The sequence below is a fragment of the Lynx canadensis genome, chromosome B3, assembly GCF_007474595.2.
Source record: "Lynx canadensis isolate LIC74 chromosome B3, mLynCan4.pri.v2, whole genome shotgun sequence".
NCBI lineage: Eukaryota > Metazoa > Chordata > Mammalia > Carnivora > Felidae > Lynx > Lynx canadensis.
The window spans coordinates 118,568,003-118,580,126 of NC_044308.2; the positions used below are offsets into that span (position 1 = coordinate 118,568,003).

Here is a 12,124-nt window from a genome sequence, read left to right on the forward strand (position 1 = left end):
ACAGACAACATTAAAAACATGTACTTGCATGTAGGACAACTCAGTTAGAAAAGTATAGTGAATGGATGGAATCTACCGTATGATAAAAATGCTACAAACACCATTTAGTCGCCGTCAATAAGAAATTTACTTGTTTTAAAAAAATCCAAATGCTGGCATTGTCCAGAAAAATTTAACAGGTTTACTTTTAATTGTTATAAAGTTGAACTGCTGAAACGTGTTCACTGAAACATTCTGACTTGCATTAATGCTTTATGTCCCTGCATTTATATTAAAAATTCACACACAAATGAAAACGGAAAAACTTGCCAATACCTGATTTCTGTCCCCGATGTTTCCATTTGCAATCATATACTTCGGTACCTTTTGACCCCATGGAAAAAAAAATATCTAATGTTCAGAACTACAATAACAGGAAGAAGAGAATTTTTTTTTTTTTTAAAGAGTGAAATGTTTTCCATCAGAGCGGATTCTTAAGCACATTCTCCACGTATGCGGCGCGCTAGCTGGACGTCTTTTGGCATAATTGTTACACGTTTGGCATGGATAGCGCACAGGCTGGTGTCTTCGAAGAGGCTCACCAGGTAGGCCTCGCTTGCCTCCTGCAAAGCACCGATAGCCGCGCTCTGGAAGCGCAGGTCTGTTTTGAAGTCCTGAGCAATTTCTCGCACCAGACGCTGGAAAGGAAGTTCGTGGAACAGAAGTGCAGTGGACTTCTGGTAACGTCTAATTTCGCGGAGTGCCACGGTACCAGGCCTGTAACGATGAGGTTTCTTCACCCCTCCAGTAGAGGACGCACTCTTGCGAGCGGCTTTTGTAGCCAGTTGCTTCCTCCGTGCTCTATGCCCAGTGGATTTGCTGGCAGGCTGCTTTGTACGAGCCATGGTACTGAGACCTTCTCACTTACCCCCTTCTCCTTCGGCTGGAGCTCAGTGAGCTAGAGGCGGCGCTGGCGTTAGCGAGTGACAGCCTGGGCACTTTATTTTTTAAAGTACTTCTGGAGGGGCTCCTGGGTGGCTTGGTCGGTTAAGCGTCTGACTTCAGCTCAGGTCATGATCTCACTGTCCGTGAGTTCGAGCCCCGCATCGGGCTCTGTGCTGACAGCTCAGAGTCTGGAGCCTGTTTCAGATTCTGTGTCTCCCTCACTCTCTGCCCCTCCCCCTTCATGCTCTGTCTCTCTCTGTCTCAAAAATAAATAAATGTTAAAAAATAAAAATAAAAAAAATGAAGTACTTCTAGAGTCTCAAAAATGTTAGAGTATCCAGCTCATTCTTGACCCCTGAGAGGGTCTGATGCTGCCTCTAAACAGACAATCCTATTTTATCCAACTGGATGACAAATTCCTCAAAGTAAGAGAAACGGTCTTATGCTTCCTGACGTATCCATGATGAGTAAATAAATAGATGCATTTTTTAAAATGTTTTATTTGTTTATTTTGAGAGAGGGAGAAAGGGAGGGGAAGAGAGAGATGGAGAAAATCCCAAGTAGGCTCTGCACTGTCAGCACAGAGCCCAACACGGGGCTCGGTCCCATGAACTGTGAGATCATGACCTGAACCGAGATCAAGAGTTGATCTTAACTCTTAACCCACTGAGCCAGCCAGGTGCTCCAATAATACATGCATTTAATAAATGTTTGCTGACAATACAGATCATCAAGAAATGATGTGGGGTATGCCCGAGTGGCTCAGTTGGTTAGGCATCCGACTTTTGATTCCGGCTCAGGTCATGATCTCATGGTTCATGGGTTTGAGCCCCACTTCCAGCTATGCACTGTCTGTGAGGAGCCTGCTTGGGATTCTCTCTCTTCCTCTCTCTGCCCCTCTCCTGCTTGTGCGTGCACACTCTCTCTCTGTCTTAAAATAAACGTTAAAAATTTTATTTTCTTAAAGAAATGATGGTAGAGCGAGAGGATTAAGTGATAACCAGGAGGAGATTGTGAAGAAGAGGGAGTAAATTCTAACACAGATGCTTTCCTTCTGACCCACAAGCCCCACTTTGCTGTTGGTCTTGTCAAGAAGATTGCTGTTGATGGTAATTCACTAATGGATACTAACTTAGCTGGTATGTGTAAACTGATAAAGACATGAATCTTGGTTGAAAAATGGAAGTTTTCTCTAGATCTCAACCAAGAGAAGGTTGGCACTGCATTTCTCTCACATGCTGGGCCAAACAGAAGCTTCCTTTTAGGGTAGGATAGGGAGCTGTCACTTGTTTAATCAGCCAGTGGAGATAATGAAGGTCTGTGGCAGAAGAAAGGGAGAGGAAAGAGGAAAAGAGGAACAATAAAAAGGAGACAACTGAGAAGGGCATGTCCTACAGATGTTTCAGTCGGGAAGGACAGGCAAGGCTCTTTATATAAAGGGTTTGGGATACTCCTGGAGTATTTTGTCAGTATAATATTTTGTTTATATGAACAGATTAACAAAAGCAAGCTCATTCCTTCCTCCAGCCTTTTCTCATATCCTTCCCCTCATCTGGAGGGTCTTCTCTCTGTCTATCCAAGTCCTGTGCACTGAGATCCAAACAAACTCCTGTGTCTTCATGACTATTCCAGCACCTCCCACCTCCACCCCGACTCCTACAGCACATCTGCTGGGTGCCACACATTTCCTACTAGATTAAGCATATTGTCTTTGAAAGATTCTTGTATGTATGTCTTATAAAACCCCTTGTAAACTCCTTGAGCACAAGGGTCATTTCTTCTGCGGCTGCTACATCTCCCACAGTGCAGACCTTCTACTAGACCTTCTGTCTGGCCTTGCTGACTGACTGAAGCGTTCATTGGGCCCTCTTGTTCTGGCCAGCAATGCAGAGTGCACAATAAAGTCCTTTCACTATGAAATGACAAAGTCAAAGATAGAGGGGCTGAGAAAGTACTTGTACAGAATTATTTATTGTCTCAAATGCCTCATGGTAGCCAGATTCCAGAATCCTCGGGTTTGATAGAAGTGGAAATAACTTTGATATCCATGATGATACTTTTTGAATCAGTATTTCACTTGGAGGGAATGTATAAACGAATAAATAAAAACATGGGTTACATGAGTCAGGGAAAGGAAAGATTTTGTTTTGTGGTTAGCTGATACTCCCCCAAAGTCCTTTTTTCCCTGTGTTCCATAGCTGTGAGGCATTCATGGTGGAAATTATTGCTTTTTATATTTCTGGTGATAACAGTGTCACTGGAAGAGAAGAAAAAGGGAAAGATTCACTTATTTTATAGTTTATATTTTCACCTCTAAATGTCCCAAAACTTTGTCAGTTATAAATAGAGATCAGTATTTAGGAAAGAAAGCTGGAGTCACACTACTTTGAATTCTGGGTCTCTCGTCTTCCATGGGGATTTATTTTATTTTATTTTATTTTATTTTATTTTATTTTATTTTATTTTATTTTACTTTTTGGCATTGTGTTGTGAGACAGGGAAACGGAAGGGACCCCATGAAAAAAAGCTGTTTTTTTTCTTTGCTCCTTTTCCTGCTTCTATTTCTGCTAGGACCTGTACTCCCACCCTGCATCAGGGCTTATGGTACAAACAATGTATGCCCTCCTTGTAAAGGTCAAGGGGTTAATGAGTTCTTTGGAGCCTTGCAGCACAATAGATGATATCTAAGAAGTGACTTCGTGGGGTGGTCACGAGGTTTTCCAAGACCCCTGGCTCCAGGGACATAAGTGACTTATGGAGGACACCTGAGCACTCACCCATGTTTTGACCAGTTCCTGGATCCCTGAGAAGACGTACACTAGACCACAACCCTCTGGAAAAACTCTAGACCCAAGCGAAGATGAGACTCCTGTTCCTTTTCCTTTCTCGAGTCTCCCTAATGTTCCATCTGTATCTACTCTCTCTGTATCTTCAATAAACCCTGTTCTCATTTCCAGTTGGTTCAAGTTTGATTTCTATCCTGCATGAAGCCACAGACCTTCTTGGTTGGTCCTGCAGGATCCCCTCTGGGTTCTCAACCTGGCCGGCCTGCATCAGTGTGCTCTTATAGACTCCCATCTAATGACACATACATGGTTTGCAACTCTTTCATCATGCCTAAAGCTTTAAAGCCATAGGGTACTGTTGAGGTTCATGAGAATTGTTAATCAGCCTTGTGAAACTGCATCAATGTTTCCAAGGGATCTAAAAGTGTTCATGCCCACCTGTGTGGTGCAAAGGGAAAATGATTGCACCAGCTTGGTTTTCTTACTACACTCTTGTGTTGTTCTTGTTGTTTTTAATTTTTAATTTATTTTTTAAGTAATCTCTATATCCAACGTGGGGCTCGAACTCTCAACCCCGAGATCTAGAGTCATATGCTCTTCTGACTGAGCCAGCCCGCCACCCTGATTTTCTTGTAACACTCTTGTAAAGAACTTGCTCTAGAACAAGACTAGACTTGTAGATAATAAAAAAAAATTACGAAAGCTGTCTCTTTCCTAGACAAATGGTACTCTAGTTTGGGTTTCAGAGGGCTCTTTATACACCTTGCAAGAGATGATGGGTCTTTCAATATTTCTACTCTAGTAAAATTTGGAGCTCTGACCTATAAATTAGTTTGTAACCTGTCGGTGGTATGGGAAAATATGCTCAATCATCTAATGTGATGTCAATTTTCTTTAACCTTCTGGGTAAATGGTGCACACTAAAAAAACAGGACTACTGTTAAATAGATTTTTCTTTATATACATAACGACAAGGAGACTGTATGACATCAATTAAAGAACCAGGATGTGACTAGGTCCACTGCTGCCTGTCTTGGAGCAAGAGAAGGGATCGTCCTAAAAATAATCACCTTTCCTTTGGGGGGAAGAGGATATGACCCTGGAAAAAACTTCTGAGTATTTACCCAGCTAGAGATCTGGATTGTCAGATCCAAACGGTCCCATCACGATCCTTTTTTCCCGGGCAGTGCGTAGATCTTTCACAGGTGATGGTCGACCTCTGCTTCTTGTGTTTAGGCCCAGGACTGGACTCTGTGACCACGGATTTGGTGTGCGGGGCCTGACAGGCTGCAGAGAAATATTAACACATGAGTGCATATGCCAAACATGTGGTCTCACGTCAAAGGTAGACCCAAAGAGAAAGCCTCGTGAGCCATGGTTTATCAGAACAGCTCTATTAACTACTATAATAACTAAAAAAACAGATCATATGAATTCAAGACCTGTCTTTCCTTGTCCCCAGTCAGAAGCCTAACGTGGCAAATATGCCTGAATTTTCTGCCCAAGAAGTCTTGGGTATCTGTGTGATGTTTGGGGTTAGCCTACATTTTCTGTCTTTACTATCATGCAGAAGCAGCAGCAGCAATGGGCCACTCTTGTAGCTGTGAATAAAGAGACCTGCTCCAGGGGTGTGCCGAGGAGGTGTGTTCACTCAGGGTGAATAGTCCCTGGGGATGCAGTCCTGTTCTATTTCAACCCATAAACCAATATAGTGATGGCCAGGATTGAGCCTGTACCTAGGTTAAAGCATCCTCAGAAATCTAGATACTTCTAATATCAATTTTCTGTATTAGTCCATGGAATAATAAAGAGAGAGATCCTCTGTGGAGAAAAAAAGGACCCTTATGCACTGTTGGTAGGAATATAAATTGGTACAGCCACTGTGGAAAACATGTATGGAGTATCCTCAAAAAGTTGAAAATATAAATACCATATGATCCAATAATTCCACTACTGGGTATTTACCAAAAGAAAACAAAAAACACTAATTTGAAAAGATATATGCATCCCCATGTGTATTGCGGCATTATTTACAACAGCCAAACTATGGAAGCAAACTAAGTGTACATTGATAGAGAAATGGATAAGGAAGATGTGAGAGACACAGTCACATGAATATTACAGCCATAAAAGAGGATGATATCGTGCCATTTTTCAACAACATGGCTGGACTTGCAGGGTACTACGCTAAGTTAAATAAGTCAGATTGAGGAACACAAATGCCATATGATTTCACTCATATGTGGAATCCGAAAAAAAAAAACAAAAAACAAAAAACAAAAAATGAAGGGGCACCCAGCTGGCCCAGTTGGTGGAACATTTGACTCTTGATGTTGGGGTCATGCGTTCAAGCGCCAAGCTGGGCCTAGAGCTTACTCAAAAAAGAAAAAATAAGTAATAAAGAATTTTGAAATGAATAAAGAGGGGCACCTGGGTAGCTGCATTGGTTAAGTGTTTGACTCTTGATTTCAACTCAGGTCATGATCTCATGGTTTGTGGGATCGAGCCCCGCATCGGGCTCTGCACTGACAGTGCGGAGCCTACTTGGAATTCTGTCTCTCCCTCTCTCTCTGCCCCTCCCCTCCTCTCTCTCTCAAAATGAACAAATAAACTTTAAAAAACAAACAAAAAATATACCAACGTGTAAATACTGAATATGTAAATGTTAAAAGTTAGACCATTTGCATCTATTTAAACTTAAAATGAAAACACTTATCTTTGTAAAGACTTTTTTTATTTTTGGGGCACGTGGTGGATCAGTCTTGATCTTGGCTCAGGTCATGATCTCACAGTTTGTGAGTTCAAACCCCGCATTGGGCTCTGGCTGGTGACACAGAGTCTGCTTGGGATTCTGTCTCTCCCTCACTCTGCCCCTCTCCCCCCTCAAATAAGCATTTTTAAAAAGATTTTTTTTTTAAATGAGCAGCAGGCAAAAGTTTAATAGAGTATAAGATCAGAAAGTGTGAATAGCATGAAAGCTGTCTTTACAGAGAGCTGGCATTCAAAAATGAATGCCCCTAAAAAAAGATTAAAAAAAATTTTTTTTTAAGATTTTATTTTTGAGAGAGTAAGAGAGAAAGAGAGAGAGAGTGAGCGAGAGAGTGTAACCAGGAGAGGGGCAAAGGGAGAAAGAATGAATCCCAAACAGGGTCCACACCCACTGTAGAGCCCAATGTGGGGCTCCATCCCACAACTGTGAGATTATGACCTGAGGCAAAATCAAGAGTCAGAAGCTTAACTGACTGAGCCACCCAGGCACCCCAAGATTTTATTTTTAAGTAATCTCTACATCCAGCATGGCACCCAAACCCCCAACCCTGAGGTCAAGAGTCACATGCTTCCGGTGCCTGGGTGGTTCAGTTGGTTAAGCGTCTGACTTCAGCTCATGTAATGATCTCACGGTTCAATCATCATCTCATGGGAAAGTAGCCACAGGCAGTTTATAATGAATGAGAGTGGCTGTGTTCAATATAAGTTTACATGTGGGCACTGAAATTTGAGTTTTGTATACATTTATGTTGCAAAATATTATTCTTCATTTAACATTCAAAATTATAAAAATCATTCCTACTCCATGTAGTGTTTAAACACCAGAGACAGGCTGGATTTGGTCTGAGGGCCACAATTTAATGACCCCTGAATTATAGTAATTTGGTAAGTCTTAAAAACTAGAAGTCAGTAGTCTCAAAGTTAGACTGCAATCTGTCTCACATTGGACGAAGCAAAGGCTTCTTCCTTGAGGCCTTAACCAAAGTAAATCAGAAATATATGACGTAAAACACGAAAGTTCTTCTATTGCCCGTAATCCCATTCCCAGAGAAAACATCTGTCTTCAGTTTGGTATATATCTTTCCTGATATTCACCTGTGCAAACACATATACATATGCACACAACATATATGGTTCTAAAGAAACCATATATAGGGGCGCCTGGGTGGCTCAGTCGGTTAAGCGTCCGACTTCGGCTCGGGTCATGATCTCACGGTTCGTGGGTTCGAGCCCTGCATCGGGCTCTGTGCTAACAGCTCAGAGCCTGGAGCCTGTTTCAGATTCTGTGTCTCCCTCTCTCTCTGCCCCTCCCCCACTCACACTCTGTCTCTCTCTGTCTCAAAAATAAATAAACATTAAAAAAATTAAAAAAATAAAGAAACCATATATAAATGTATGAATTGTGTTTTTTTAACAAAAAATAAGACAACATATATATTGTTCGGCGATTTGATTTTCCAATTTACAATATATTTTAAACATCCTTCCTTGTCATTCTTGTTAACAATTGCCTATCAACAGGCATTTGCATCATTTCCAATTTTGAAATTATAAGCAATGAACATCTGTATGTGTGTATCTTTGTACACGTGGGTGAATATTTATTTTTTTATGTTAGAGGTTTATATTAATTAATTTATTTTTTAAAGTTTATTTATTTTGAGAGAGAGAGTGTAGTTGCATGCAAGTCGGGGAGGGGCAGAGAGAGGGAGAGAGAGAGAATCTTAAGCAGGCTCCCCACATTGGGTTTGATCTCATGACCATGCAATCATGACCTGAGCCAAAATCAAGAGTTGGATGCTTAACTGACTGAGCCACCCAGGCACCCCATCACATGGGTGAATATTTTTAATTTTTTTTTAACATTTATTCATCTTTGGGAGACAAAGAGAGAGCATGAGTAGGGGAAGAGCAGAGAAAGAAGGAGACACAGAATCTGAAGCAGACTCCAGGCTCTGAGCTGTCAGCACATAGCCCAACGCGGGGCTCAAACCCATGGATCATGAGGTCACGACCTGAGCCGAAGTCAGACGCTCAACTGACTGAGCCACCCGGGTGCCCCACAGGTGAATATTTTAAAGGATAGATTTCTAAAAGTAGAATAATTCAGTCAAAGACTTCAATTTTTTTATATTGGTGAAGTCATCTGAAAGTTTATACTAGAGTTTCTCAATCTTGATTCTACTGACATTTGGGTTGAATAATTCTTCGCTGTAGGGCTGTACCATACATTGTAGAGTGTTTATTAGCATCTCTGGTCTCTGCCCATTATATGCCAGTAGCAACTTCCTGCTGTGACAACCAAAAAATGTCTCTAGACAATGCCAAATGTCCCCTGAGGGCAAAATCACTTTGGGTTGAGAATCACTGCCCTGGACATTTGTTTTCTTTTATTTCTCTTTTTTCCTATTCCCCTTTCAACAACTTCTCATATGATCCTTCCTTCATGAAGGAAAAGTACTTAAAGGAACTTGTGATTCAGTATATATCACCTGTGAGATAATAGAAAAAATATATGTTAGTCTCCTCCACCACCCATTCCTGGCACAGAGCTCCTGAAGCTCCCATAATTTCTTAATAATAAGAATACTAGGAGCATCTTTTGTTCTCATATTTGTCCTTGACCCCTTCCCTGAAACGGGGCTCTTAAAAACTTTGTAAATTCTTAAGTGATAAAGAGAAAGTGGAGCATATTTTGGTCTATTGAGATAACCCTGGGTGGGCTTCTGGGTGGGAGCTGGTCACCAGAAAGACCAAGCCATGATTAGAAGCTTGGGTTTTTCAGCCCATTCCTCAACCTTTAGAGAAGGTAAAGGGGCTAGAAACCAATAATTAATAATTAATTATGCCTGTGGGGGGAAGCCTCCATAAACTCCCAATAGTGTGGAGTTCAAAGAATTTCTGGTTGGTGAACACATTCACACCAGGAGTGTGACACACACCCCAACTCCATAAGAACAAAACCTGCTTTCAGAACCCTCCCAGACCTCCCCCTATGTGGCTTGGTCTGGCTGTTCATTTCACTTGTCCCCTTCATCGTATCCTTAATAAACTGGTAAACATGTCTCCCTGAGTTTTGTGAACTACTCTAAGAAATTAATTGAAACCAAGGAGGCGGTTGCGGGAACCTCAGATTTGTAGTCAAATTGGACAGAAACTGAGGGTAACCTGGAGACCTATTACTTGTGATTGGCATCTGAAGTAAGGCAGGAGCAGCCTTGAGGGCCCAAGCCCTCTTAACCTGTGGAATTGGACACTATCTCCAGGTAGATAGGGTTAGAATTGAGTTAAATTGTAGGACCCCAAGCTACAATTTTCTTGTTGTGAAGAAAAACCTTCATGCATCTGGGGACGAGAAGTGTCCGAGTGAAGTGTAGTGAATGTTTTGTATGTGAAGGGTAAAGGAGACACATAAGACAGACACAAGAGGAGGAAAGAACTGGCTTTTCCATATACAAGAGGGAAAAACTGAGGTTGTTCTAAGATATCACCCCCCTGTTATTGAGACAAGGAAACTGAAGGGATTCCATGAAAAAAAAGCTGATTAAAAAAAATTTTTTTAGGGGCGCCTGGGTGGCGCAGTCGGTTAAGCGTCCGACTTCAGCCAGGTCACGATCTCGCGGTGCGTGAGTTCGAGCCCCGCGTCGGGCTCTGGGCTGATGGCTCAGAGCCTGGAGCCTGCTTCCCATTCTGTGTCTCCCTCTCTCTCTGCCCCTCCCCCGTTCATACTCTGTCTCTCTCTGTCCCAAAAATAAATAAACGTTGAAAAAAAAATTTTTTTTAATGTTTATTATTATTTTTTTTTGAGAGAGAGAGAGAGAGAGAGAGAGAGAGAAAGTGGGGGAGGGGCAGAGAGACACCCTGCATCAGGGCTTATGGTACAAACAATGTATGCCCTCCTTGTAAAGGTCAAGGAGTTAATGAGTTCTTTGGAGTCTTGCGGCACAATAGATGATATCTAAGAAGTGACTTCGTGGGGTGGTCACGAGGTTTTCCAAGAACACTGACTCCAGACACCACTAACTCCTGACACCGAGACCCCTGGCTCCAGGGACATAAGTGACTTATGGAGGACACCTGAGCACCGACCTTGTTTTGACCGGTTCATGGATGCCTGAGAGGATAGTACATCAGACCATCATCCCCAAATCCCAGATTGGGAACAAAGACAAGACTCATTCTTCTTTCCTTTTTTTAAAAAAAAAAATTTTTTTTAATGTGTATTCATCTTTGAGAGAGAGAGAGAGAAAGACAGAATGTGAGTGGGTAAGGGTCAGAGAGACAGGGAGACACAGAATGTGAAGCAGGCTCCGGGCTCTGAGCTGTCAGCACAGAGCCTGATGCGCGGCTTGAACCCACGAACCGTGAGATCATGACCTGAGCCAAAGTCGGACGCTTAACTGACTGAGCCACCCAGGCGCCCCTCATTCTTCTTTCCTTTTGGAATCTCCCAGATGCTCTGTCTGCATCAGCACTCTCTCTATATCTTCAATAAACTCTGATCTCACTTCCTGCTGGCTTGAGTTTGATTTCTATCCTGCATAAAGCCAAGGATCCTCTTGGCTGGTCCTGCAAGACCCCCTCTGGGTCCTCAAACACAGACAGCTTGTATCACTATGGGCTGAATTGTATGCCCCTCCCAACAAAATTCATATGTTAAAGTCCTAACCTCTAGTACCTCAGGATATGATATTTGGAGATAGTCTTTAAAGGGGTAACTAAGTTAAAAGGAGATCATTAAAGTAGACCCTAATCTAATATGACTGGTGTCCTTTACAAGACAAGGTGCCTTTTACAAGACAAGGTGCCTTTCACAAGACAAGGAACAAGGTCACAGAAACCAGCTCCGTCAATACACTGACCTCAGACTTCCAGTCTCCAGAACTATGAGAAAATAAACTTCTTTTGTTTAAGCCATCAAGTCTGTAGTACTTTGTTATGACAGACCTAGCAAACTAATACACCTTCCAGTGTATTTGAATTTTATTTATTTATTTTTTTGTTTATTTAGTTTGAGAGAGAGCAAGTGCAAACACTCAAGTGGGAGAGAGGGAGAGGGTGAGGGAGACAGAGAATCCCAAGCAGGCTCCATGCCATCAGCACAGAGCCCGATATGGGGCCCGAACTCACAAACTATGAGATCATGACCTGAGTCAAAATCAAGAGTCAGCCACTTAACTGACTGAGCCACCCAGGTGCCCTAATTTAACTTGTTTTCTATAGCAACTTCTCCGATAAGCAATTATTAACTTCTATAATCTGAATGTCAAGTTCCTTTGATTTTCAAAAAATTTTTAAGCTTATTTATTTATTTTTGAGAGAGAGGGAGAGAGAGAGAGAGAGAGGCAGAGCAAGTGGGGGAGGGGCAGCGAGAGAGGGACAGCAAGGATCCCAAGCAGGGCCTGCACCGTCAGCACAGAGCCCAACGAGGGGCTCAAACTCACGAACTTTGAGATCATGACCTGAGCCGAAATCAAGAATTGGACTCTTAACCGACTGAGCCACGCAGGGGCATCTCTCTTTTTTAAAAGAGAATTCTATTGACTCAAAAAAACCAGAAAAGCAAGACAAACAATGACTGGAGATCGAGAAAAATGAGATGAGTTTGGGAAAGTAAAGTTTGTTGCTTAAAAAACACTATTTTT

General features: G+C 42.1%; 2 protein-coding genes across 2 annotated transcripts in view; both read right to left on the reverse strand.

Annotated features, from left to right (window-relative positions):
- Positions 1-426: 426 nt before the first annotated feature.
- LOC115516655 (histone H3.3A-like) lies at positions 427-884 on the reverse strand. Its single transcript, XM_030319517.1, has one exon. It carries the CDS (start codon positions 882-884, stop codon positions 474-476), a length of 411 nt encoding a protein of 136 aa, XP_030175377.1. The 3' UTR covers positions 427-473.
- A 2,004-nt stretch (positions 885-2,888) lies between these two features.
- HEATR4 (HEAT repeat containing 4) overlaps positions 2,889-12,124 on the reverse strand; it is a 50,143-nt gene continuing 40,907 nt past the window's right edge. Inside the window, exons 17-18 of the mRNA XM_030319498.1 lie at positions 4,835-4,997; positions 2,889-3,181 (exon numbers count right to left, since the gene is read on the reverse strand). Of these exons, the coding sequence (XP_030175358.1) occupies positions 4,839-4,997 (159 nt within the window). The 3' untranslated portion in view covers positions 2,889-3,181; positions 4,835-4,838. The remainder of the gene's footprint in view (positions 3,182-4,834; positions 4,998-12,124) is intronic.